The sequence below is a fragment of the Toxotes jaculatrix genome, chromosome 11 (assembly GCF_017976425.1).
Source record: "Toxotes jaculatrix isolate fToxJac2 chromosome 11, fToxJac2.pri, whole genome shotgun sequence".
Taxonomy (NCBI): domain Eukaryota; kingdom Metazoa; phylum Chordata; class Actinopteri; family Toxotidae; genus Toxotes; species Toxotes jaculatrix.
The window spans coordinates 9,734,327-9,761,415 of record NC_054404.1 but is presented as its reverse complement, the minus strand read 5'-3'; the positions used below and the strand labels follow the sequence as shown (position 1 = coordinate 9,761,415).

Sequence of the window (27,089 nt, the reverse complement as noted above, 5' to 3'; positions counted from 1 at the left end):
TTTTCCTATTTATAATATATTTCACCTTGAATCTGTATTTGCCACTTTTTTGTTGCTAATTGTTTGCACTATTTCAACATAATAGCACTCGTAAGCTCTCCCTGCTGAAAAGAAAACTGGATACAAAGAGGATAAAACTAAATGTTTAAACCAGTTGGAAACAGAAAGGACCAATGTTTGCCATTCTGGCACTAATTTAACATAAAAAAATATTGGATGATTGTCTGAACTGAGGATTTCACCGCTGCTTTGGAAAGGATGTCTTTAAATTCCTTCATCTCTGTCTTCAATGTACAGACATCTGCTAGCATGAAAGGAGAGTAATGCCTTACATATTGTAAGCTTACAGTGTGTTCGTCACTCATAGTGTTGTTACATTCAAGGACTATGCCTGTGCTGGATGTTGTAGCCGTTAAATTACAAATTGCATTTACTGTACAGACCATTTTCCAAAGCATAACTCATAAATAGATTTCCTACCTCACAGACAGTCGCTGTTTTCATTAAATATCAGTGTAGCATGAAAATCTGCTTGCAAAGACTTCAGACTTGCTTGACATGTATATGGTGAATGTTTAGTTTGCATATTGTGTTTGTCAAAGCTTCATTATTGCTGAATGGTATTGTAGCTTCGAATAGGAAATGTCTAATTAAAATGTCAGCCTTTTTAATTCAGAATGTTACCAAACTTGCATTGTGCTTCTCTTGATATCCATATTTTCTTGTTGATTGTCAAAGAGCATTTGAGGAGTCAGAGCTTCCTTTAATATAGTGGCAAGAAGCTTTTTCAGATTATCCCCTGTGCGCTAATGCAAAACCACTTAGTGACAAGAAACTTACCCTGTGGAGTTATGTTTATGTTTAAATTCAGTGTCACTCACCAGAATGCATTATGTGCGTCCTTGAGACTTAACAAACCTGTTGAATGCATTTCCTACCTCATAAAACATTTTCAGGACCAGTTTTGTATTTATTTATTTATTTTTAAATAGTTTGAAACCTGAATTGTTTACATAAACATTTACATTCACCCTGTCTTGGTTAGCATTCTTGCACTTCCTTCCCTTTGTCTGTCACATTGCTGTGTTTCCTGGTGGGTTACTGATCAGTGGAATAAACTGGGGGATGTCATAAATCGCAGCCCCCCTTTCGTTTGATCAGCACAGCCAATCTTTGAGGAAAATGTACTTGTTTAATTTGAATGCTGCTTCACCTTCACCAGCTGACATCGTCCTTCCCTGCACCTTACCTAATTTAACATGTTCATCTCTCACTTCTCTGTATTTTACAGCTTGCATGCACTATACGTTTTCATTACTGTCTCCCACAGTCAGGCAGTGATATGTGTCCTGTCACCTGTGTGCTTGTGCATGTACATGTGCATCTTGAAACCAGTACATAGAGTTGAGGGCGTTGCGATTTCCTCACTAGATCTGGCAACTTTAGCAATTGCCAATATTTTTCAGTCAGACCAGACATTAACATGCATGGGCTGATGTCAAGATTGCAGCTGGAAAAATAGTTATAGCTGATGTTGATGACCTAATTAGAGTTAGTTCACTTCATTAAAAAAAAAAAAAACAAAAAAAAACAAATTTCTTAAAATCTTGTATATATGTACATACATATATATATTGTATGGGTATATATATGTGTGTGTGACTCTAGACTACCACTACCCTGTACTGAAATGTGTTGGTTTAATAAGGAGCACCTACACTAGGTGACTGATGGAGTAATAACCACGCTCTTTTTTTTGTATAGCACATTTCTAGCAGGATTGCAACAGAGCGCTTTACATCAGCAACACAAACAAAAATAGTACATTAGCATGAGGCTAGTCTCTGCAAGTAGATTTTTCCCTCCTTAAAGCAAAAAGGGCTGCCTGAATGGGAGAAAATCAATCTAAACACATATGGTAATCTCTGGAGATGCAGTCACGGAAAGAATAACTGATTTTCAGTTAATGGACTAAAACATGCCAAACCACTTGTATGGTGCTTTAAAATCTGTCTCAGGCAGGTCTCTAATGGACTTTTTTCATCAGACATGGAACATGTTTTTGTTTCTAACCAGATCCACTGATTACGGAAGCACCTACAACAAACTCAACGACAAAGTGGGTTCAAGGACAGTTTTAAGCTACCTATATGTCTGCCCTACCAACAAACAGAAGGTCAGCATTTCCCTGTTGCTTTATACCTCTGCCTGATCTCTTGCAGGCTTATTCCTGACATCAAATTACAGTTTTTTAAAAATTGCTGTCAAATGACTGTCTCTGTCTCTCTCCCTCTTCTAATGCCATATCCCTCGTCTGGCCCTCTGTACTTTAGATAATGATGCTTAGCGACCCAGAGGTAGAGAGCGCTGTTCTCATCAGTTCAGATGAAGGGGCAAGCTTTGAGAAGCATCCCATTAACTTCAACATCCTGAGCCTGCTCTTCCACCCGGCACAGGAGAACTGGATACTGGCTTACAGTCACGACAGCAAGGTAGCTTCTGAGTGAATCCGCAATGAACTTTTAAGTGGAGATAAGATAAAATATGATGCTGAATGCATTACCATTTTAAAATTTTTGTTTTTATGCAGTGGATGTGGTGATAGCTGTGGCGGTGCTCATTAACAATGTCTTCCTCCTAAAACTTTAAGTGTGACGAAGTTCGGCCTAATTTTATCTTGCAGCTGTACAGTTCAATGGACTTCGGGAGGAAATGGCAGCTTGTTCACGACAACGTGATGCCAGGCCGATTCTACTGGTATGATTATGTGGATCCTATTTTTGAACTGTCTTGTACAGTGATTGATTCTGATTTGCATAATGATAGTGTTCACGACCCTATGCTGTCAGAGGGATCCAGTGACCTCTTGTCAAAAACAGATCTCCCCCATGGCAGTCAAGCACAAAACTGATTATATCCATGTCACGTAGACCTGAAGGAATATTGTGCTTCTTTTTCCATAGCACAAACATGACATGCTGTTTTTGTTGTCGATGTCATTTAGTAATCTCGACTGCTCAGGCACAAGGCAGTGAATATTGATGTGAGCCTGTTTATCCCTCTTTGTCATGGTATGTGTCAAACCCAAGAGTGTTTTTTAGCTGGGAAAGAAAGGACACTGGTTGGAGGACATCTTCTCTCTACATGCATGAATTGCGAGACATCTGACAAATAAGAAGAGCGCAGTGGGTATGGTGGCACCCGAAACAATGCATTGTTTGTGCTCTTGAAAACCATTCCTTCACGCGTATTACATCAAATAGTTATTTTTCAAAATGGTGTTGCAGCTACCTGCAATTTAATAACAACACACATTTGCTATGGTAGATATTTATGGGAAGGGTTTTGTTACCCCCCACTCCTCCTTGTTGTTTCCTCTGTTGATGCTTTGGTGAATTGAGATTAATTGCTGCTGGTGCCGCAGATTCTACGCTGACTGATTTACTGGAGATAAAAACATCTTGTTTTGGTTTCACAGAATAGCGATGTCCATCTACAGCTCTGATACTCAACCTAGCCTTCCTCTCTCTTCTTCTCATTCTCATTTTACCTCTTCTTTCCCATCACCTCTTCCTGCTCCTCTCTATCTTCTCCTCCGCCGGCTCTTTCAAGGGCGGTAATGGGGCTGGACAAAGAATCCGATGTGGTCCACATTGAGACGCTCATCGCAAAAGGCCGTGAGTGCAGCACTCCAGTCCGCCACAGTAGCAAGACCCACAGGACCCCTTGCCTCTCATTTAGAGCGAGGTCACAGGGAAGATGAGACCCGTTCTGCTGTTCAGAATGGTCCCTGAAGTATAGTGAAGCATAATAGGTGTCTCCTGACAAAAATGGAGAGTTTTAGCGGGTTGATTGATGTTTCTTCTCCTAAATCTATCCCCTGTGTCTCATAGACAAACCTTAACTCCCCTCTTCTAAGCAGCATGGTATATTCTCTTACACCAATTATATGGGTCTCCTGCATTGGAAAAGATACTCATATTCCTCCTGTTGTGAGAAAAATCTGTATCTGAATTAGCATACAAACTGTTTTTGTCTCACACAATAACATCCTTAACTTTTTTAGTGGTGTAACACACTGCAAAAGCTTCTGCTGTATCCTGAATCTCAGCTCATTTGGAAAGTGCCCTCTGTCTTGTATTCGTGGTCCAAGATTTTCTCCATATTTTTCATATAGTTACCCAAGTGTAAAGTTGTTTCAGAACAGTGAACTTAAAGCATATTTATCGTATACATACTGTATGGTAGCTCCAGTGCATACAAAGTACTGTCGGATAGTAAATGGATGTAATTTAGTTCTGATTGATTTCCTTTTGACTCTTTGCAGGCGCTCAGTACGTGAAGTGCAGAGCCCAACGATGCACAGAAGGCAACAGACAGTACCTCTTTCCTGGACATGTAGACACCAACTCATTGGTTGTACAGGATGAATATGTTTTCACACAGGTTTGTGTAGTAATAGATTACTTTTCTAAATTAAACTAAACCAGCTGTCTTCATCCTTTCATGCAAAGGCTACTGTCTCCTTGAACTCTGATTTTCTTGTGGTTTTTTTTTGTTTTTGTTTTTTTTGTTTGTTTTTTGTTTTGGTCTCTTGTGCATCCAATCCATGCTTTTCCATCAAAACCCACATAATGGCTTTCCCCAATGCACCTGTTCCCCACTGGCCCAGTGTGTGTTTTGATTATGTTTTGTCTCATTCATGTCAAGGCACACTCAGTGTTTGAGTTTCCGCACAGACATACTCCATGCCTGAAAAATGTTTGCTCGCTGAGAGCACACGGCAAAGGAACTGTGAATAGATGGATGGGTGTCCTTATTACCATTCACTCTGACTCTGACTCCAATTAGATAGTGGCATTCAGGGTCATTATTAGAAATTTAATTTTCAAATGCCCTCAACTGTCATTGATTTTCATCCACAGCTAAGTAATTTTCTCTGTCTTGGTCAGCCTTGGTGCATTTGGTCATCCTTGGTCGACTCCAGCTAAATTTCAGGAAGAGAAAAATAAAATGACAGCAGTTTTCAAGGGCTTTGTGTTTGTAGTAAATCATTTTGCACTCTTTCATTTGGAATAACACCCCTAAATGTTTGCTGTTCCTTTTTAATTTATTTATCCACAGATTTAATCTTTTGATATGATATGATGTTGCAGCAGCAATACTTTAGCAGTGACCCAGTTTCACTTTCAGCACACTTAATCCACAGACTTGATTGGAATGGCTGCAGAATGAAAACGTATGAAAAAAAAAAAAAAAAATATATATATATATATATATATATATATATATATATATATATCACAGTGTGATTCAGAAATGGTGATTCAATAAAATGCCCAAATTGCATTTAGCTGAGATGAGATTGACCATCAAGGCAGAGGCAGACATGAGGAAGATGCTGGTGAAAATAACAGGACACGCAGAGAGAGAGTGTCTGCGTGGAGCTGTGGTGACACAGATGACTTTCTTGTGACTTTCATTGCTTGGGGCAGTTGGATTTAACTTGACAAAGAGTAATGAGGTTATCGATTGGGCTACAACGAAATAAGCAGTCTTCAACACCTCCAAAGTCTCTTGGGAGAGAAGGAACAGCCAAGTGCAACATCCTCAAAAATGTGGCCTGGGAAAATGCAGCTCATTGATTTTCGATAGATTATTCCATTAGAGTCCTAATGTAGTGTGTTGGGGGACAAACACCATCCTTCTAGTTGATTAGAAAATAAGCAATCAAGTAGTGTTGCCCTGCCTGTAAGTGGATGGGAAAGAGGTAGTGCATTAAGATCTTCAAGCCGCACAGTAGATAAAGCCAACACAATCTTCAGTGCCTCTTAGCTTTGGACTAATTGAGATAATGATAATTATTTCTGTTGTGCTTGTAATTTTATTCAGCTTTCAACAGTGTGGAAAGCAGAATAAAATTGCAAGCGTTTTATCGAGTCAGTCATGCGTTGTGAATTAATACACCTCCTTCAGGAAATGTTTTAGCTTAATGTCCTCATTTCACAACAGAGTCACATTTGGGAAGTTGGACAATTCTCTCACATACTGTACGTCCTGGTGGAACCCCCATCCTGTTTTGTTTTCTTTTTTTTTCTAGACAGTCTACACAGTCCTCTCTGTGTAGTAAAAAAAAAAAAAACCTACTCATGGCATCGGTCAAAGTGGAAACGTATACATTAAAATTACTGACCTCAAACTAAAACGTGTATATGTTCTGTTTAAAGAATGACAAAGCTTTGTCTTCACTGCGAAGGTAACAAAGTCAGGACGAGCCAGCTACTTTGTCTCCTACATGAGAGAATCCTTCCAGCGGATGAAGTTACCTAAATATTGTCTGCCAAAGGTAAGCTCCAAAGACATTGAATAGCTGTCAAATAATAAAAGCTGTATTTTCATAAAGAAGCATGATTCTTGTTTTTGAATCACTTTTGTTTCTTCTTTTTTTTTTTAGTGTTAACAGTTTACCCTTGTGAAGAAATGTCCGTCTTTATTAAAAAATGCTTCTCGACAGTATATGGCCTCTTTTGTGTTTAGTGGCTTACACCTGTCATTCTCACCCAATCTCTCTTTCTATCTGTCTCTATTTCTCTCACCCACACCCTCCTACAGGACATGCATATCATCAGCACAGATGAGAAGCAGGTCTTTGCTGCAGTTCAGGAGTGGAATCAGAACAACACTTACAGCCTGTACATCTCAGACTCCCCTGGGGTCTACTTTACTCTTTCATTAGAAAATCTGAGAACCAGCCGAGGACCCGCCGGTAACCTACTGGTCGACTTTTATAAGGTGTGTAGTTAGTCTTGTTCATGGACTGCTGCTGTTGCAGCACCACAAATTCCCCTTCCTGTTAAAGCACATAGAAGTAGAAAACGTCTGTGAATTTACTAAGCTGTGATTATGGCTAGAGTAGCAATTATTTTCATTATTCATCAATTGATTGATTAATCCATTTGTCTATAAAATATTAAGAAACTGAAAAATGGTCCTAATATTTTTCATTTGACTTTTGCTCACTTATTCTGACCAGCAGTCTAAAACCTAAACCTAAGGCTTTTTCAAAATCATATAAAAGCAGCAAAACATTTTTACCAACAAACATTTGGCAATTTTTCTTGATAAGTGACTCAAACACAGTGATGGCAAGGAACTAAATACATTTACTGTACTTAGTTCCTTTCCAGGTATAATTGAAGTACTTTGCTTGAGTTCCAATTTATGCTTCTTCATATTTCTATGCCAACACATTTAAGAGGGACATATTGTACTTTTTTTACTTTTTCTCTTTTCTGATTATTGAGCAATAATTTTATCTATAAATTCAGTAAATGATGTTAAATCTGGAAAGTCCCTTAAACCATGAGTACATTTTTAAACATACAGCTGCAGTAATAAGCAATACAATATATCGATAATATAATAAAACTGTGATAAGGTATGAAATCATAGTCCTTTTTCTCTTTTCCTTCATAGGTTGAGGGGATAAATGGCATGTATTTCGCCAACAAACTGGTGGATAATCACATCAAGACTTTTATCACCTACAACAAGGGACAAACATGGGCCCTTCTGCCGGCTCCTGCCACTGATGTGGCTGGAAATAACATTCACTGCATTCTGGTGAGTGTGAGCCTTTGGGCAGCAGTGAATGAATGCTCTTATTCATGCGGAATGAAGCTTATGACATATATCATTCATCAAATGTTTCAACCTCATCAGCTGTGCTTTGGATGTTCTTTGATTCAGAGCCACATTTGCACAAGGCCAGGTGCCAGCTTCAGCATCAGCTTGCCTTTTTAGCCTCTTAAATGGCAGAGGAGATGCTTGGCTGGAATGTTCTTATTATCAGTGTAAGGCACAGGGAGTCATCGCATTTAGTTTCAGGGGTCCAGACTGTCCATTAACCTCTGTGATTTCAATTTACTACCTGTAGTCACACTGGACTAATGAATGTTAGATTACACTGAATTAAATTACGTTGCCCTGTTGTTATTCAGCAGGTATGATATTCACCTAATCCAGTCAGTATGTTCTCTAGAGACTGTTTGAAATAATGTATATTGTTCATTTAATACAGGTTACAATCTAACACTGTCTTATACAGGTGACTATTATAAATTATGCTTTCTGAACGACCCCCCCCCAACACACACACACACACACACACACACACACACACACACACACACACACAACCTCAGCTGTTTAAAAAGCCTTATTGATGTTTTCGTGTGTGTGTATGTGTGATTCAGTGTGTTCGAGTTTTATCAGTGCATCTTGGGGAATTTTAATTACATGCCTTGTTTGCTTTAGAATGAAACAATTCAAATGCCCTCTGTGTCCTCTCAGCCATTTTCTTTCTTTCTTTTCTTTTTTTTTGGCAGCGTAGATGAGAAGAACAAAGTATCTTTGTTTTATAAATGGTCTCTGAAAATGTTAGCGCTTTTCTCTCAATGGGAAGAATAGTTTGAAGGCAAAGCTAATTATAATTGCTTCTGTTAAGATCTGACTGATACATAGCGTCTCATCCTGTGCTGTATTGGAATCCTTTTTGTTGACAGCCATTTTGTTCGCTGCATCTTCATCTGGAGATGTCGGAGAATCCCTACACATCTGGACCCATCACCAGCAAAAAAACTGTTCCAGGAATCATTGTGGCTACAGGTAGGGATACCTAAAGGTCGTGCATCTATTTAATAGGTCCAAATGATCACATTAGAGCTGACAGAAATGGTGAGACTAATTTTTCAGCACCGGGGGTATTCCTAGTTGCTCAGGTAAATGCATTGAATTGTATCAGTGCAACCACAGAAACACACAATACTAATCACACAGTGCCCTCTTTCTGTCATTGAAATCAGACACTGAAACTTCAGCCCCTAGATCTCATATTTTGCGTGAAGTGATTAAATTGCAGTAAGTCATAAATGTGTCCTCCGGTGGAGTATGAGGACATACACAGATTCATACAAAATAACTCTAATGATGTTATCTGGTGATTGTGCATATACTTGTAGGCGGGTTGTGGAGTCTTTGCTATGTAAATACACATGGAGTGAAATTATTCATGTTTTTGTGCTCAGGGAATATCGGAACAGAGCTGTCCTCCACCAACCTTGGGATGTTTATAACATCGGATGCAGGCAATAGCTGGAGACAGGTGAGAGCCATGTTGGTCTACACACTGCATGTGTTTACCTTAAACAGATGATGAATTCATATTCAAAGTGTGTTTTCATAAGTGGCACAATTGTGTTTTTTTTCCCCAATGTGCATCAATGCAGATTTTTGATGAAGAGCACAACATTTGGTTTCTTGACAATGGAGGGGCGCTGCTGGCAGTCTTACATGCAGCGACGCCAATTCGACACTTATGGTAGGTGTAGCCACTCTTCAACAATCGCTGACGTCATAATAACTTTAGATAGGAACTGTAGGTGCTGGAGTTGTATAGGGAAATTACTTGCTATAATTTCATTATTTTTGCAGGGGCGGGCGAATTTGATGCAGCATATGATCACATTTAATGTTTTGAAATGCTGATGGACCAAGTTTGCATGATTATTGTATCGGCTCTGCAGCTTCAAAACAGAATCTGAATCATTTCCAACAGAAGAGAGTCTGTTATGGCTTTGCACTCTTGGTTGGATATGATGGTTTGAGTGCTTTTATGTAAATGAGAAGTAGAGCGGGGTGGAAATATGAGACTGAGGATGCCCTCATAACTCCCTCATATTGTGGGAGCTTTGTAACACTATCTACTTTGATGTCCCTGCACACCACAGCCCTGTCAAAAGTGATTAAGCTCTGAGAAAGGTGATTTGAAACCCCCCAAATCTATGTCTAATGTTACAACCTGAGCCATATCTCTCTTTTCTGTTGTGTTGTCATCTTCAGAAATTTAGCTGTGCCAAGGAACATTTGTTCTATTGTTCAGCCTGTTGTCGAGATAATTTTTCACATTGCAGAGAATCCAAGGTGCTTCATTTTTCAACCGTGGCAAAAGCTAAATGACCTGAAATCTCTTATCATATTTCTTTTTGCCTTTTTTTTCACTGTTTAAGTCATGTGCTTGTGATGCTTGACGTTCTATGCATACTTAAAAATATATATATATATTAATCCACCACAGATAGATGAATGTGGATGGACAGATGTTCATGCACTGACAGGTGTTGTTTTTTTGTTTTTACATGCAGGATCAGTCTTGATGAAGGAAAGAAGTGGGACCGTCACAGTTTCTCTTTGGCACCTCTGTATGTGGATGGGGTTTTAATGGAGCCAGAATCTGACAATCACATTATCACGTAAGCAGAGACAGAAAAGTAAAGTCCAGGAGGAATAAAACAAATATCATGCTTGAAGAATTAGCTTCTCTGTTGATGTAAACACTTGGGTACGCTTGATTCTCCCCAATGACTAAAACTTTTTATTAAAGGGAAAGTTGTCTTGTCAAGATAAGTGACAGACTTCAGATTTTCTCTTGATACATAGTCAAATCTCTAACCTGTATATCTGTGTCTCAGGATTGTCTCATCTGAAATTTGCATTTTGTTGAATCATCTTCCAGATTCTTCGGACACTTCAGCCATCGGTCAGAGTGGCAGCTGATCAAGATTGACTACAAGGGCATCTTTAGCAGGAGATGCATGGATGGAGATTATCAAACATGGCACCTTCACAACAAGGTGTAACAGCAATATTAAACATTATTGATTCATTGTCAGCTTGCAGAGATGCATGTTTGTCCATTGTCAGTATAAACACAGTGCACTCGCTTAATGCATGAACAGGAATTTTTCTTTCCATTTTCTGTCTTCTCCCTCTCTTTTTTTCAAGTTACTTTTAGTCATGTGGAAAAACTAGATCCTCTTTTTCTTTGTTTGATAGGGAGAGCTGTGTGTGATGGGTGAGAAGCAGATCTTTATGAAGCGCAGGCCAGGCAACCGTTGCATGCTGGTCCAGGACTATTCTAGGATCTATTCCTCTGAGCCGTGCCTCTGCACAGCCTATGACTTTGAATGGTAATGACTACTTCTCTCAGCTTTCCCAACTGGGACTAAACTGTAACTCAGACTTTTATCCTCGGTGATCCTTAATTTCTTTCATTACATGTTTACAAAACAGTCCCTCTCTTTTGAAAATCGAATTCAATTGTACTTAATTAACGGATGCTTGTAGACACTTGTAATCAAAAACAGAAGTATCAGTTTGCTGAACTTCATATGCCTTAATACCCATTTTACATCGCATATTTACTGGATAACTGATGAGTGTATTCATTGAATCTAATTATAGTTCGGAAATTGTAGATGGAAGTTAGGGACTTTCATCATGCTACTGGAATTTGCATAATGTCAAGTGACTTATTAGAATTCAATTAATAATGAATTGCTAAATGAATTTTAGATATCTTTTATCCATCTGTCTGAAATTCTCTTTGATCCTGCTTGTCTGACAATCATGTCTCTAGTTATGGTCTTAAAATATTCCATGAAGCTCCAACTACGAAGCATTTGCCCCACTACAAAAGCTTGTAGAAGCTAGATTATTTGAGTAGCAGTATTTATCATTTTATGAAGTGTTGTGTTTTTTGGCAGTGATTATGGGTGGGAGCGCCAGGCGGATGGGAAGTGCTCCCCTGCTTTTTGGTTTAATCCAAATGGTGCTGCTAAAAGCTGTAGCACCAGCCAAAGCTACCTTAACAGCACAGGGTAAGTGCCCCCCCAATGTTCAACCTATCACAAAAAGATATTATTCTAGTCCCGCTTGTTTGTCATGTTGTCAAGAACACAAACAGAAAATAATGTTTCGCCTCCTCAGTGGTTCAGAAAAAAGACTGAGAAGAACTGAAAAAAGTGACCTACTGTGTCCCAGTTCCATAATACATAATAATGTTAAGCAGGTGTTGAGTATGCAGTGTGTTCACACTTGAAAAGTGACAGAATTAAGAACACTCAAAGAGGGGAATGCGCATACTAAATCTATGTGCTGCTGATGGACATTATTGTCCCACAAATAATTGCAGAGATGAAACTGAGGAGCTGCTCAGAACTGGAATAAATTAAAACAAATTCCTAATGGTGATGGTGGTAAAACAGGTTCAGGAAAAAAAACTACAATTTTGCTGTCTTTGTGAACTTTAATCGACAAAATAATTCATCAAAGTTGCAGCTTGATTGATGTCCACTCACGGAATTCATTGTATACTATAAAAATTAATATAAAGTACATACTGTATGGTGTTAGTATACAACATGGAACTCCCAACACTAACTTTAACGACACTTTTAACCTTTCAAAGGTATCGGAAGGTTTTGTCCAATAACTGTAAGGAGGGAGGGAAGAACGTGTACTCACCGAGGAGGCAGGCATGTCGTCCCAGACCACCTCGAGGCCTCCGGCTGTCCACCAGTCAAGGAGAGCTCAGAGCCACCGTTGGAAGCAACGTTACCTTCATGGTCTACCTGGACGATGTGAGTCATATCACTTAAAAGTCACTGTAGTGTTGAAGGAAGTAGGTTTACAAGAAAAGTCAGGCTTATTACATCAGCCCTAACCCTCATGGTGGCGCTACAGTAAAAGTCAGGTGATGATCAGAGTCACACAGATTCATCCTCTGGATACAATGAATGTCTGAGCCAAATTCCACAAGAGGAAAAGTCAGGATCACCAAAGTCATTAGGATACATCATCTGAGAACTATGAATTCCTGTTGAAAATTTCATGGCAATCCATTCACTAGTTGTTGAGATGGTGGAAGTACAGACATGACCATCCCTAGAGCCATGTCACCAGCATGGCTAAAAACATACTTTCCCACCTCTGGTGTAGCCTTGCAGATAGTTTTGTTTTTATTTGCCCAAGTTCTGAGATATCACTGAGATTTCTGCCTCCAGCCTAATGCTGTGGGGGTAAATGGAATTTTGTTTGTGGTGAATTAAAAAAGAATCAAACAATGTCCTCATTAACTCTGGATAATCCTCAGCTCTCACTGTGAACAGTTTATATTGGAACTACTTCCTTCTGAAAAATAGACTAAATAAACCTGCGGAAAGTGTGTTCTGTGGATTATCCAGAGTAATGGGAACACTGATGCTAGAAAGACAAGTTGTTGCTGATTCTTTAAATTAAATTTTTCATTGCTGTGAGCACCACAGATCAAGCACCCTTAACCTATTATTATTAGTGTGGCTGCAGAAATCTCACAGAACAGATATCTCTAGGCATACAACCAAAGCTATCTGCATGACTAGATGTCACTGGGGGTGAGAAAGTGTTTTTTCTCATTTGGGTGAAAAACACTAATCATGGAAATTCATTAATTGTTTTGGATGAGTTTATCATTTATCAAGATGGGGCCAGACAAAAACTAAGCTGTCCTTCTTACTTTGGAACACTTTTATGACTTCTTTCACCTCTGTAGCTCACTTTACTTTTTTCTTCTTTCTCAGCTGAATTTCTGTCTCCTTCCATTCAAATTCACCTACAAAGTGTTTGTGACACGGCTTATACGACTTCTCAGCCCAAGCACTTTAGTAGTGGACTGTGTTTACTTCACTTGTATGTGTTCTAATTGAAGTATCCTGACCTAAGTCGTGGTGACAGATGCCATGTCTTAACGTCCCTCCACAGGGAGACTCACTGAGGACTAGCATCCAGCTAGACTTTGGGGACGGCATCAAGATCACATACTCTAACCTGAGCAGGACTGATGATGGCATCAAGCACATCTACAGAACGACTGGGATTTACCGAGTGACAGCTTCAGCTGAAAACAGCCAGGGATCTGACAGCAGCACACTGTTTTTACACATCACCAGTATGTGAATAAGAAACATTACTCATTCCTGTGGCAGTGCATATAGCATGAACGCCTTCTCTTTCATGGATAGTCACGTTCCCACTCTGCTGAATTTAATTCAGACATGTTTGCATTACTTTTATGCATTTTATACTTGAAAAAGGCAAAAGCACACACCTGGAGATAAATGTACATCATCTGTGATAACAAGAATATTCAGTTTGCTGAATTTCTGTGTGTTTTGTGTGTGTGTGTGTGTGTGTGTGTGTGTGTGCATTTATTTGTCTTCACACATGTGTGCATGCCTGTATGGGTGGATGTGTGCCTCAGGTCCGGTGGAGCGTGTATATCTCTCCGTTCCTATTGTAGCCATCAGGGGGAAGGAGGCTAATCTGACTGTGGTGGTTTGGCCGACTCACACCAGAACATTGACCTTCTTCTGGTGGTTTGACAACAGCTCCGAGGTGAGAAGCTTCTCCTCCTCCCACTGTTGTTCCACACACACTGTATATCCTGTTTACTGTGGTCTTTTCCATCCTCCTGCTCCCTTCTTGATGCCCTTGTACAATGCGTAAATCTGCAGGGCTTTCACACAAATCCTGTAAAATGTAACTGCACGTGACTGCCCTGCATCTTTATGAAGGATCCAGCTAAGATGGCTGATCATATTTATTTATCACGTTGATTGTGCTCACTGCAGCACTCCCTCATTATACAGTATGTCAAGGGCTGCATGTACATAGTATTCTATATTCAGCTGAGAGGATGTGGGTTTTTCTGTGTAATTTTCTGTGTTTTTCCTTTTGAATTCCAGCCCATTATAACCTTGGAGGGAAGCATCTCATACACGTTTCAGAGAGAGGGAAAAAACAAGGTCACAGTCCAGGTTGCTTCTGGGAGCACCATGATGCAGGATTCAAAAGTTATAACTGTTAAAGGTGAGTGGAGGAGACAGTCTTCAACGCACTTTAATTGATGCAGTGCACGTTACATGAATATGCAATACGCTATCTCGGGGAAAGTAAGATGCCTCTCAGTCCACACTGCAAACGGCGCCACAGTGATGTCAACGTGGAGTTATCTAATGAATAAAATGTCACAGTAAACGAACACGAAATCTTGAGGAGCAATTAACTTCAAGGCATATGTTGCCAAATGAAAAAAGACAAAACCGCACATCAGATTAATCAAAAACTAAACCAGAAGTAGCATTCATGTTCTAATAGACACCACTTCACCATTTTTCCAGACTTCTTCAGGTCGCTGCTGTTGTCGTTCTCACCAGCGCTTGACGAGCACAATCCTGACATCCCCGAGTGGAGGGAGGACATAGGCCGTGTGGTGCGGACAGCTCTGTCACAGGTACATCAAGTCCCTATTGCTCTGAGATCTTTCCTGGAGCCAACATCAGCCACCAGTGGCTTTCAGGGTCATTACTATTTTATACCTGTGTGCAGTATTGATATAACAGTCATGATGTTTTATGGTCCATGTGAAAAATTTGTTCTTTTTTTAGTTTACCTCTGACGACAGCAACCCGACAAAGTCACCCAGTGTGAATTTGAATTGAAACTGATGTCAAAATCTGCCATGGGACAGAGTCAGTTTTGACTTTATTGTCCAAAGTTTGGAGGCATCAGTCCAAACTTTAAGCTCTTTAGTGGAGTTATATCTGCCGGTTGTGTTGCCCTGTCACTGCAGGTGTCTGGGGTTCCTGAAGATCAGCTCCTGGTGTCTCTGTACCCGGGACTTCCATCTACAGCAGAGCTCTTTATCCTGCCTGATGAGCATACAGCAAGTGATCAGAAGAGAAGGAGTGACGAGGCTCTAGATACAGTAAGAACCATGAAATCTAGAAATACTGAGTTAGTTACCATGTGAACTTTTATGTGTACGTGTATTTTATTTTATGTGATGTGTAATCTTGGAGGGATTTGTTTTTATTTATTGCTGCATATCTCATAATGTTTTTGTTTTTTGTGTTTGTGTTAAAAAATAGATATCGGATATTTTTGTCACTGCCCTGAACCAAGGCCTGATCCAGTTTGAGCTGAAAGCTGATATTCGCATTGTCGTGTACATGACTCAGCAAACTTTGGGTAAGTTTTAGACCTTAGCTTATTCTGCTCACTTGGACTCACTTGTAATTGTTACATTTAAAAACCTCTTGCAAGTACATGAAAACAAAGCATCCAAAAAAGCCTTAGGCTTAATTTATGCCAGTTTAGTACGGCATGTCTACACATCCACAGCACATTTGTTCTGCTCGCTGATGTGCTAAAGATAAGCCATGTATCTTTCCTGGGATGATTTGACACTGACTTCTACCCAAACACTGAAAAAACATAAAACAAGACTAAGACAACAGTGTTCCCTGAGTGAGATTCACATGATGCTGAATATCACAGGATTTAAATATCATTCACAGTAAATCACTTTTGCACCTGAGGCTGTGAGACAGTAGTTCTCTTTGAAATCAGCCAATCAATGACATGATTGACAAAGAAGGCATTTGGTATGCACTGAGGAAATCAGCAGGGTCACCGGGTCATTAGCATATCGCAAAAACGTGTCGATCAACCCTGCGTGGCTTTACCCTTTTCATCCACCAACGGATCTGTCTTCATTTGTGTCTGCATACAAAGGTCTGGGTTGCCTTTAAAATGATCCAGAAAGGTCATAGACTTCATAGGCTTCTCTCAGAAGGAGAGTAGGAGATAGGCGGTGTGGGGAAATACTTTGAATATTGCATCTCAGCATTTAAAAAGCTTATGCATGACTATGCATAAGCTACCTGCATGACGGACCCCAGGGAGAGGTAGCGGACCTCCTAAAGGTTCCTTTTAATACCCAGAGGGGATAACATGCAGAGAACGACTCTTAAAACTGTACCTGCAGTTGTTACATGACATGGGGTAATGGAAGTAATCTCCCTGAAATGAGATATGGCTCAGAAAAAAACAGGAAGGTGTTAACGCATTTGTCTTGCTTAAAATGTGACACTTATTTTGGCGTGTTTTTCTTTCAGCGCCACTTGTGGATTCAAACTCCATCCACAGTGGGTCCGCCATGCTCATGCTGCTCACTGTGGTATTTGTTGGTTTAGCTGCATTCTTCATCTACAAGTTCAAAAGGTGTGTTCACACAAATAAGACAGTAAATTGCATTGATTTCATCTGTAAGTCTTAAAACCAAATAATTATCTTTATAAACGTTACATAGTTGGTCTACTGTCGCCTTGTATGTAGGAAAATCCCTTGGATCCATGTTCAGACTGAGGACAGTCACGAGAAAGAACCGGAAGTGATCAGCACAGTCGGTCAGAATGACAACATGTCCAAGGTGAAGCTCAGTGAGTTTCCTTCTCCAAAAGAACTCATGGCAAAAGATCTGGAGGCCAGGAGCAGAGGTACATCAACTACACATCTAGTACTACTACTACAGTATTCTAAGCAGAAGTATTACGATCTTTTACTTGAGTTAAAGTAGTGATAGTACAATTTAAAAATTGTCTGTTTCATAAAAACCCGGCAGAGTATAAAAGTAAAAGCACTCACTATTCAACCAAAACAGGCTCTGTAAATTATTATATATCATACTATTAAATTATTATTACTAATACAGGAACATGTAAGCAGCATTTTAATGCTTTACCCATTTTAATGTAGAGCTAATTATTTTTTTAACTGTTGGGTGGTTTAATTAATTAGCGATTCATTGGATTTTATATTCTTATTGTAGGTTTTTAAAAATCTTTGCCTGTAAAGTAACTGCAGGTAGAAAATAAATGTCGAGGAGTAAACTGTACAGTATTTCCCTCTGAAATGTACTAGGAGTAAAGTCGTGTAAAACTGAAACACTGTAGTAAAGTACATGTACTTTGGGTTCAGTCCTTGAGTAAATGTACAGTTACTTTCCATCACTGATTTACTATTTCAATGTATTTTTGGATGTAGAAAATTCAGTTAAAAAGCAGCGTGGCAGCTGTGATGCAGTTTTTTTTATGCCAAGACTAAAATAAACACAGAATATTTATATCTGTGCACTACTCAGACACATTAATACAGGATTTAAGGGATGACTGTCACTCTAGGAGACTGATACTGATTAACATTTTATTGCCCTAAAAACACATCACTGAGCATCTGTTTTGAATACAAAAAAACACCCTTTTTTCAGTCTTATTTAAATGATATAAAGGCTATAAGTGAGGCTACCATTTTAATGTAGAGCTATTTGGGCATGCATCTGAAGTGCTGGAATGTCTTTACCAATGCAGCGTGTCATATTTTTGTAGAGTGGGACACCGCACGCACAACTGCAGCATCTGCACACTTACCAGATATCACGATGACAAGTTAACTTTTCGATTGCTATGCCTGACATCCACTGTGATGTCTTTTAGATGAGAACTATTCAGTCCCTGCAGACAGTGTGGATTATTTGACGAAAGTAGCATTGCAGTGCTCCTGACACAGACATGTGGGCTGCAGGCCTTTTTTCTGGTCACTCAGCACTTTGGCTATACCTCATTTCTCAGCTGTTTCTACCTTTCCAATTCCTTGCTGATCTGAAACAAATTAACTCCTTTTTGGTCGCTTTTGAAAGTGTTTATTCACAAAAGGGCAGACCAGTGTTGGACCTTTCATTTGGGGCTCGCTAGATTCAACGAATTTACAACCTGCTGCTTAAAGATTTCATTAACACTGTGCAAGCTTGGTTTGATTCTCATGCAGTCTGAGTTTGGCTTAGACACAAATGTTCCCACAAAGCTTCAATCCATTTTGCAAGTATGCAGCAAGATCTAAAGCTACCGTCTGCTTTCAAAGGAATTCACTTGTGGAGTTTACTGTCCACTCACTGCAGGATTAATGGTAATCATTTATCTATTTTGGATATTGCAGTCATTGGTTTATCTGCTGTTCTCACTGTTGCATTGAGGGTACTCTGACATGTAGATGCAACTACTAACTTTATGAAGTATTGAATTTTCTTTTGCCTGTGAGTTAGGTCCTCAAGCCAGTGGGGAACATCCCCCCTTTTATCGAGAGGAAAAAACATTAACTCGTTGTAATTTAATTAATGTCTGGGTCCAGTGATTTTCTGTGTTCTCATTTTAGTCCAAATGGCTTTACAAGCTGTAAGAAGAAGAAGAATCTGCTAGTCACAGATAGTTGTCACAGTGTGGCTTCAAGCTATGTAGTAAAATCACAAAATTCATAGAGGTTAAAATGAAGGTTTGAGCATTTAAAGCAGGAGTTGACAGATTAAAATGAAAATTGTAAGTAATGAAAGTTTAGTTTAGGATCTTAATTTTAAGATCTTACTTTGATTTATGTTAATACCAATTGGTTCTGAATGATTAACACGACGGCTCACATGGGCTCATGTTTCATTATAAAGTAGACATTTGCAGTTCAGTTGAAATAAGAATTAATTAAGCTGTAAAAGAGATTCAGGATTCCTCTGTATGATGCATTGCACCAGACAGGAGGTCATCAGAACAGGTCTACCTATAAGTCAAGTCTGTATTTCTCAATATGAGAGAAGTGACAGAATGCTGTGAAAGAAAATCTTGGGTTATTTCTGTAACCACAGTTCTCCAATTAGCATGACTATCCTCAAAGCTTGCGCGCTGTGAGGAAGAAGTAAATGTTTTTGGATTTATCAAACCTCTAAGAATTACTCTGAAAATGATCTAAACAGCCAGAGTAGGAGTAAGAAATGTCTTTGAGTATCAGTTTTAAGAGCAGCTCTCAAATGATCACATGATTAATTATGTGTATTAAAAGCCAGTCAGACAAGGATTTATCCATCTGCTCCGTTGTTTATACCTTTACAAAATCTTCTTATTCAGTTGTAGTTATTCTGCAAATTAATAAATAAATAAATAAGTAAATAAATAACTAAAGTAAAATAAAATGTAATTAACATTTTTATTTGTGTAAAATCTTTAGCGCAGTTGTAATTGATATTTTTATAATCACAATTGTGGCTCATAATGAACAAACCACAGAGAATTATCACCTGAATCTGCAGCTCCCTCCTGCTTTATGGAGCTTTCTAGAGAGCTTCTGCTGCTTTACTGTCTTTTAGTTTACTCCTCACAGTGTCATTTTCAGCCACAGCAGGCAGCTGTATTCACTGGAAAAGCTTCAACAACCCACTGTACACTACCTGCTCAGCACCAAACAGCAGACACACAGCAGGCACAGTTAGGGACTATCTGGTGAGCATAGTGGTGCATTTAGCATCGAAAAAACCCCAGGTATTTCCATTTGGAGTTGGTGGAGACCAAATAAAGAGCTAAAAAAAGTGTGGAATTCATCTGATACTCAGAAACATTTACATTTACTCATTTGGCAGATGCTTTTATCCAAAGTGACTTAGAAATGACGGACAACACTAAAGCTTCAGTATAGTAGGAGACCTTGAAGTATGTTCTAAGTACTAAAGTGCAAGGAGATCAGGTAAAAGAGTGCACTGAAAGTGCTGGTTAGGCATGTTAGGGTGTTAGAGGTGTTAGGAGAGGAGGGGCTCTTGGAAAAGATGAGTCTTCAAGAGATTCTTTAAGATAGAGAGGGATGCCCCTGCTCTGGTAACATTCTGTAGCTTGTTCCACCATCAGGGAACTACAAATGAGAACAGTCTGGTCTGTGATTGCCTTGTGTGCAGGGATGGCAATGCCAAACGACATTTCTCAGAGGAATGCCGGGGGCCAAGAAGGAGCATAAGCCTGTGCTTGAAACACAACAAACAAATGAATGTTATCAAAATTAAATGAAATATGTTGCTCCATAACTGCTGGATGAGTAACTAAGCAACTGTTTGCTAACAAGTTCAACATATCAGTTTAGATATGATAATAAAATGTCAGTGTTGTGTTCACATCCTTTTCCCACTGCCTTCAAGTGGCCAAAAAAAAATATTATTGCATTATTGCAGGTTTAATATGTCCAGTGGCAATTATCATATGAAATGAACAACAATCGAATATACTTTATTAATATATGGATTGGGATGAATAATAAGAAATCAGCTAAAATGGAAACAAAAAGAAAACCAAACTGGAACAGGAAAGTAATTCTGCTGCTGGCAGATGAGGAACAGCAGAGAACATATCTTATACAGACAGTCCAAAGCATGTGTCAGAGCCTCTCTGTACTGCAGCCATCTAAGATCTGCTTTTAAACTTACCAACTTTTAAATTTAAGAGCATTTTTAAATAGTAAGAAATTTTATAAACAGCCTTTATTCCTAATCTTAAACTTTATTTTACCTTTTTTGATAGACTGCACAGATTTTATTCTTAAAATATGCCTCACATAAAAGCAATTTAAATCTCATAAATCATATTTTCTCTGGCAAATCTGAACTGACAGCCAGGTTTTTACCTTGATGAATTTACTGCCAGGTTGTTAGTTATATGGGCGAACACGAATTTAGCTTCATGCAGCTTTATACAAATCACTGAATTTAAACCACTGAGTGGAGGGATAAAAGTTCCACCTTTGGGGAGGAAAAAAAAAAAGCCAGTGTCTGCAATCTGATCGACCCCACTTGTCACAGCAGTCCCATCTTATCAGCCCTCTATCACCAGCTCAGCCCTGCTCGGATAGGCCATGTTCCTTTGTTGAGACAACAGGGGGCTTTTCAACCAAAATGCCTGGGTGATGAATTTATAATTATGCGGAAGAGCATGTACAAACCATTTGATCTTCCAGTAAAAAGATTAGATTGAACTTTGAGTTGTTTGGTTGATGTTTGAAAGCAGCTATTACTTCACCCCAAAATCAATGTCATGTAGATAAAGCCAAAATATCACAGATAGCAGCAACTTGTGATTTGCATGGGAAGTAGACAAAGCAGTTGACTTCCCCATATTTACTCTGTTTTATTATTTGTTTGCATGTTTCCAGGAGGAATTGGAAGAAATATGGAGAGAATTGTTACAAGGGAATTTCCAAACTGTACTAATGTCTAAGACATGCGCTCTGTTACTGAGTAAGTACAGATTGTTGTGTTACAATTGTGCTGAAATTGTTTGCTTTGTTGGCATTGTTTTTATTTATTTATTTATTACTTTATTTCATGCTGATATGCTCTGCTATTGTTCCAAGTTATGTTTTTAAATCACATGAATAGAGTAAGTATCTAGTTTACAATATCTGATGAAGATCAATACACCGAACCAGACTCTAGGGCCTCTAGTTTGAGGGCAGTGAATTGCTGAAATTGGCTGATAAGGCCCAAAATGTCCAATTAGCATTAGGAATCCCTTGCTCTTTAACCACCGCCCTGGATGTCACTTTGCTAATTTGGTTATGTTATGAATCTTCAGCTGATACTGACAATTTTTTTTATCCCCTGTGACATTGATATGGTTCTTTATTAGGATGATAAACAGATTGGAGGAACAGACTAAAATAAAATGCCCCATAGCCTTGACAATAGGTTACAGAAAGAAACAGTGTGAGAAAAATATTGATATAATGTAAATGAGAAAAGGCTCGTACAAGAGAAAGAATGCATAGGTTTCAGTGTGTAAATCTGATAAAGTCACTTTAAATTCAGCACTGACTTTAAATTTCATGAGTCACTGATACTTTTGTCTTTGGGGCATATTATAATATTATCCAGGGCTTAAAATGATAAACTCATTTAAGGTGATAAAAATGTTTCTGAAATCTCACATTACTTGTTAATGTTTCCCTCTATCACACAAACTAAACCAACAGGTTTAGTTTTTTTTTTTTTTGAACTAATAATAAAACCAAAACAACTAAGAGTTGTCAGTGAATGCAGAACACATGTTGCTCTGTATATTTCTACAATAGAAATATAATTAATGGGCCATTTTAGATTTTGTTATCATCTCATTATGATGCTTTTAACTTTATTCTCTGGATAAACATTTACCACCCTATAACTAGAGGTCTTTGAGTTGTAAACATGATGAATATATATAAAAATGTCAAAATCTGACTGTTGTGAATACCACTAAGAAAGAGATGTAGTTGGTTTTTCTCTGTAAGATAACATGGTGCTTTCAGTGACTGTCTCTCAGTTGATGGTAAATGGACATGAAAGTCTGGCCTTACAAGTGGAAAAACTGACAACTTGTACATAGAATAAGATGGAATGTAAGTCTATACAGTAGCTTCATCCTACTTTATTGTCAAGTCACTGAACAGGCAGTAGTATGTTTCCATGACCTTCAGTCTCACAACAAGCTGTATGTCTTTTTTATTTATTTTATTTTTTACAGTAGCATGCCCTAATTATCTGTGATAAAAGACTTAAAACTATATTAGGGTGAGCAAGTACTGTGTATATATCATGGTGATTTTAAAGTTTTAAACCTGACACATTAAACAAATTATTAAACACCCTGTCTAATAGTCTAGTTGTGCAGTTGCCTAAAACTTGTGCATGATCTATATTGTTCCTTTTTGTCGGATAAAAAAATCGTCTTGTTTTGAATCATATTTCTTACTGTGAACAAATTGCCATTTTGAGACTGTTCAAAATAAATGTATTTTTATATGGAATTATGTTTTTCTATTGCATGTACCTACAGTACAAGTGGTTATGGTATGTGTAAGATTTTCAAATGGTTTACACCCCTTTTTTCCCCTAGCCAAAGGATTCCAGGACAGACTTTTTGGCTGTCAATGAATGAGAAATGACCGTGTCGTCATGACCATAAACCTCAAAACAAATGGGCTCATAAGGCTTTGTTTTTGCCATGCTGCGATACCACGTCTTATCTGAAACACGAGTGCCTTGTAGCCAGTGTATCAGTCTCAGCATACCACTTTTAATGATCCCAGAGAAGCTCTGAGGTTGGTGTTAATGGGCAGAAGTGTGATAACACCCATGTGAAGATTTCCATCTGACACTTAGACTGAGCTTCATTTTACCCCCATCACTCTATCACTCAAGTTGCCATTTACAGATGGTTTCTATTTAACTGGAACAATTAATGAGGCTGTCGTCGAGTGATGAGAAACAGGTGATGGCATTGGTACTGCTCCTTCTCTGTCCTCAGCTTTAGAAAAAAAGTCTTGCACATTAAAGAGAGCAAAGAGACACTGAGGTTGGAGGACAGAACTGTCTGGCTGATTGGCTGAAATAACTCTTCACACACAAAACTGCAGCAACAAGGCCCTTGTTGCTCTGTTTTGCATTTTGTTTGCCACTTCAGCAGCTTCATATCACATACCAATCTTCATCACTTCAACAGCCATCAGCGCCCCAAGAGTCTTATTCTTGCTCCTGCTCTCAGTCTGAATTAACACCAAGGCCTTTCTCTAACTGCCCTGGGATGTTCAGCAGCGCACAATCAAATTGAACGGTGACAATCACTAATGGATGATTCGCAGCAGCCAGACACTGTAATGTAGCACTCAATGAAAGGAAACATGCTCATCAATTTCACACTGTGGCTAACACAATATTGCTGTGGGTTATTGTTGTGGGACATTTTTCATTCAAGGTGCTACCCAGTCTGGGAAAATCTTCCTTGATTTGTGTGTGTGTGTGTGTGTTGATTTCCTGGAGAGGAGATAATTAATTTGTAGCGCAGCAGGAGAGCCAAGGAACTAGCCCATTAGAATCACTCCAGGCGACTTGGTGCCTTTCATTGTCCTCCCGCTCGGCCCCATCGTATCATGCAAATAGCTCATCTGAAACTTTGGGCATGCTAAGCAACACTTGTTAGAGACAAAGCAGAAGAAGCACAAAATTCGACAAAGTGAGAATGCCTGCCAATCAGAGCTTTCAATTTGTAATCAACCCAGAGTCGGCTGAGGTGCGGTCATAGTTCTACTCTTCACGAAATCGGATTGACTAAATCAAAGGTCAAACTAAAAGCTGCAGTCAATTACGTGGATTTTAACAGGTCAAAGTAAGCAAACATAAGTTACTTATGATTTAAAAAATGAGTTTAACAACCAGCCACACTGCATTAATGTTATTTCAACTTTATTCTGTAACATGGTTACTGCTGCAAGATCAAATGGAAAAACACAGTAACAACCCACTGAATAATCACGTCACTTGTAATGAATGAGTTGTCTAGCCTCTTGAGAAACGGAAAATACTGTAGTTCACATTTCTAACATTTCATTTTCTCCTAATTAAGACATATTTTAAGTATCTTGAAAGAGGAAAAAAAACATCATGCAAATATGCTCACAATCATATTCACAGCTCGATTAGTGGGACAACAAAAATTTTGTTAAATAAATATCAAGCACAAAATAAAACTTCCCATGATCAGTGTGGAGAGACAGAGTTTGTCTGATGAGTACAAGTTTATTTATGCTTCAGGCTCAATTGGAGGATTGGAGGGAAGAAGTATGGAGAAGCCTCTAGTCAATTTGTCTTACTGACATATGATGCTGACAACACTTAAAAAGAAAAGTTTGATGAAGAAGAACTTCAGTACTTATCCCAAAGAGACAGCAGCTGACCGAAGCTCTGTGCGTAGGCTGAGCCTTGTTGACAGGAGATACGTCTTCTCTATCTCTGTGTCCCTTGCAGCGAAGGAGATGAACAAATCTGCAGCCTTTTGTCCGCCGAGTCCTTGGGGGCAAACCTAGAACAGACTGTAGGCTCCTCTGCTTTACTGTAAAGTGAGGAAATACCATGTGGAGATGCTGGTATCATTGTGGTTAATATGAACAGTTAAGAATAAATAAAAGGTATTTTGACACAACCGTATATAAGAATAAATAAATAATCGTTTCAATTGAAATCTGTAGTTTCAGCGTTGTACTTTACCTTTAAAAAGGCACCACAACCTTCACAGTGAGATCAGCTCAAAGAACAACAACAAAAACATCAAAAATGTTCTGTAACTGTGTCAAGGAGTCTTTTAAATGTAAGGTTATAAATCTAGTAGCGAATAAACCTTGATCTAAAAACTAATTAAAACTGTAATGTAACACTGGCGTTTTGTTTTGTTTTTTTTCTCCTTTTTACTGCATTACAGTGTTTGCTGCTATAACTGTAGCTTCTTTGTTAACACAGGAATTATTCAGAAAATTTACATTTTGTTCTTCTAGAAACCAGAATGTACAAGAAATTCTCCTGGCGACAAATAAATATAGCACAAGTTCAAAAGTCATTGCATTGTTTAACAGTCAAATTGACTGTAACACAAACATAAAATTGCAGCAGCAATAATAATCCATACGCATAATTTAGAGCAGAAAATTTGTGTATAATCTGTTATAAAGTAGGTTTAAAATTTATGATGCTAGCATTCATCCCAGTGTCACTAAAATGACTTCTTTAAGTCTCCTAAACAAGAGGGGTTACCCATTTTCTCATTTACTGTATATACCTATCTAGTATATCCATGTTAATCTTCTGTTCTTATTTTTGTTATGACATATAACATTTTGGGCAGCCAAGAGACAGACTTGATGGAATACACAGATCTCGGACTAGGAGCCCTCCTTCATCTCCTGGATATTGCAAGCTTTCATTTGATGAGAATCTGATAAGATTTACTGATTGTACAGAGCTTAATGAATCTGCTTCCCTCACTGTCTTACTCGGATAAGCTATTTCCACATAGTTAAACAAAGTAAACTTCACAAACACAAGCCCAAAGAACAGAAATAAAAGCATATTTTGAGATATTATTACACATCACTTCTGTTCCGCTGTTTGATATTTTCATATTTGAGCAGACGCAGCTGTAACCAGCCGAGACTTATAACTTTTACTTCTTCCATTATGGATGTACATTATTTACATAAAAAGATCAATGTCCTTGCAAAAATACAAGTATTTTCAGTCAAAAATTGTCCCTTTTCAAGACGCAAGTATAAATCTGTACAGTCTCCTCAGAGGGATTAGGCAGCACAGTGTGAACTGGTCCATCCATGCATGGGTAGCAAAACACTCGAGACCATTCATTGTGACCGTGGTTTCATAGCTTGCTGGAAGTAACTGCCAAAGAAGATGTATTGCTTTTGAGTCGGTCATAGACTCTCAACATTAAAACACATGGGGCGCTTCATCAGAGAGCTTGATGTCTGTGTGAGATGGCAGGTAGCCTGGCAAGGGAGAGGAAAGGAGAAAAAAAAAATAAGGAGGAATTTTATGTAGCTATTTGCATGCGGGTGTATTTTTGCAGGCAAACACATTTATCTTGGATGGGTCGATTGTTTAGCTATGGGTAGAGGTAAATCAACTGGAACCTCATAGATATTTCTTGATGAAAATGCTTTTACCACTCTGCTACTTTCCTGATGCACTAATTATT

The 27,089-nt window shown here is 38.7% G+C and overlaps 2 protein-coding genes across 2 annotated transcripts in view; one reads left to right on the top strand and one right to left on the bottom strand.

The window, feature by feature from the left end:
• sorcs3b (sortilin related VPS10 domain containing receptor 3b) overlaps nt 1–22,513 on the top strand; it is a 42,852-nt gene extending 20,339 nt beyond the window's left edge. The window contains exons 3-27 of the mRNA XM_041049600.1: nt 2,077–2,176; nt 2,334–2,492; nt 2,684–2,757; nt 3,613–3,677; nt 4,328–4,446; nt 6,257–6,346; nt 6,613–6,792; nt 7,477–7,623; nt 8,565–8,667; nt 9,087–9,163; nt 9,288–9,379; nt 10,203–10,310; nt 10,574–10,691; nt 10,894–11,027; nt 11,604–11,717; nt 12,308–12,479; nt 13,639–13,825; nt 14,138–14,271; nt 14,622–14,745; nt 15,057–15,169; nt 15,509–15,643; nt 15,807–15,906; nt 16,836–16,941; nt 17,056–17,216; nt 21,727–22,513. Of these exons, the coding sequence (XP_040905534.1) occupies nt 2,077–2,176; nt 2,334–2,492; nt 2,684–2,757; nt 3,613–3,677; nt 4,328–4,446; nt 6,257–6,346; nt 6,613–6,792; nt 7,477–7,623; nt 8,565–8,667; nt 9,087–9,163; nt 9,288–9,379; nt 10,203–10,310; nt 10,574–10,691; nt 10,894–11,027; nt 11,604–11,717; nt 12,308–12,479; nt 13,639–13,825; nt 14,138–14,271; nt 14,622–14,745; nt 15,057–15,169; nt 15,509–15,643; nt 15,807–15,906; nt 16,836–16,941; nt 17,056–17,216; nt 21,727–21,791 (2,977 nt within the window). The 3' untranslated portion in view covers nt 21,792–22,513. The remainder of the gene's footprint in view (nt 1–2,076; nt 2,177–2,333; nt 2,493–2,683; nt 2,758–3,612; nt 3,678–4,327; nt 4,447–6,256; nt 6,347–6,612; nt 6,793–7,476; nt 7,624–8,564; nt 8,668–9,086; nt 9,164–9,287; nt 9,380–10,202; nt 10,311–10,573; nt 10,692–10,893; nt 11,028–11,603; nt 11,718–12,307; nt 12,480–13,638; nt 13,826–14,137; nt 14,272–14,621; nt 14,746–15,056; nt 15,170–15,508; nt 15,644–15,806; nt 15,907–16,835; nt 16,942–17,055; nt 17,217–21,726) is intronic.
• Nucleotides 22,514–26,747: 4,234 nt separating this feature from the next.
• LOC121189452 (VPS10 domain-containing receptor SorCS1-like) overlaps nt 26,748–27,089 on the bottom strand; it is a 103,096-nt gene continuing 102,754 nt past the window's right edge. The window contains exon 27 of the mRNA XM_041049581.1: nt 26,748–26,880. Within this exon, the coding sequence (XP_040905515.1) occupies nt 26,822–26,880 (59 nt within the window). The 3' untranslated portion in view covers nt 26,748–26,821. The remainder of the gene's footprint in view (nt 26,881–27,089) is intronic.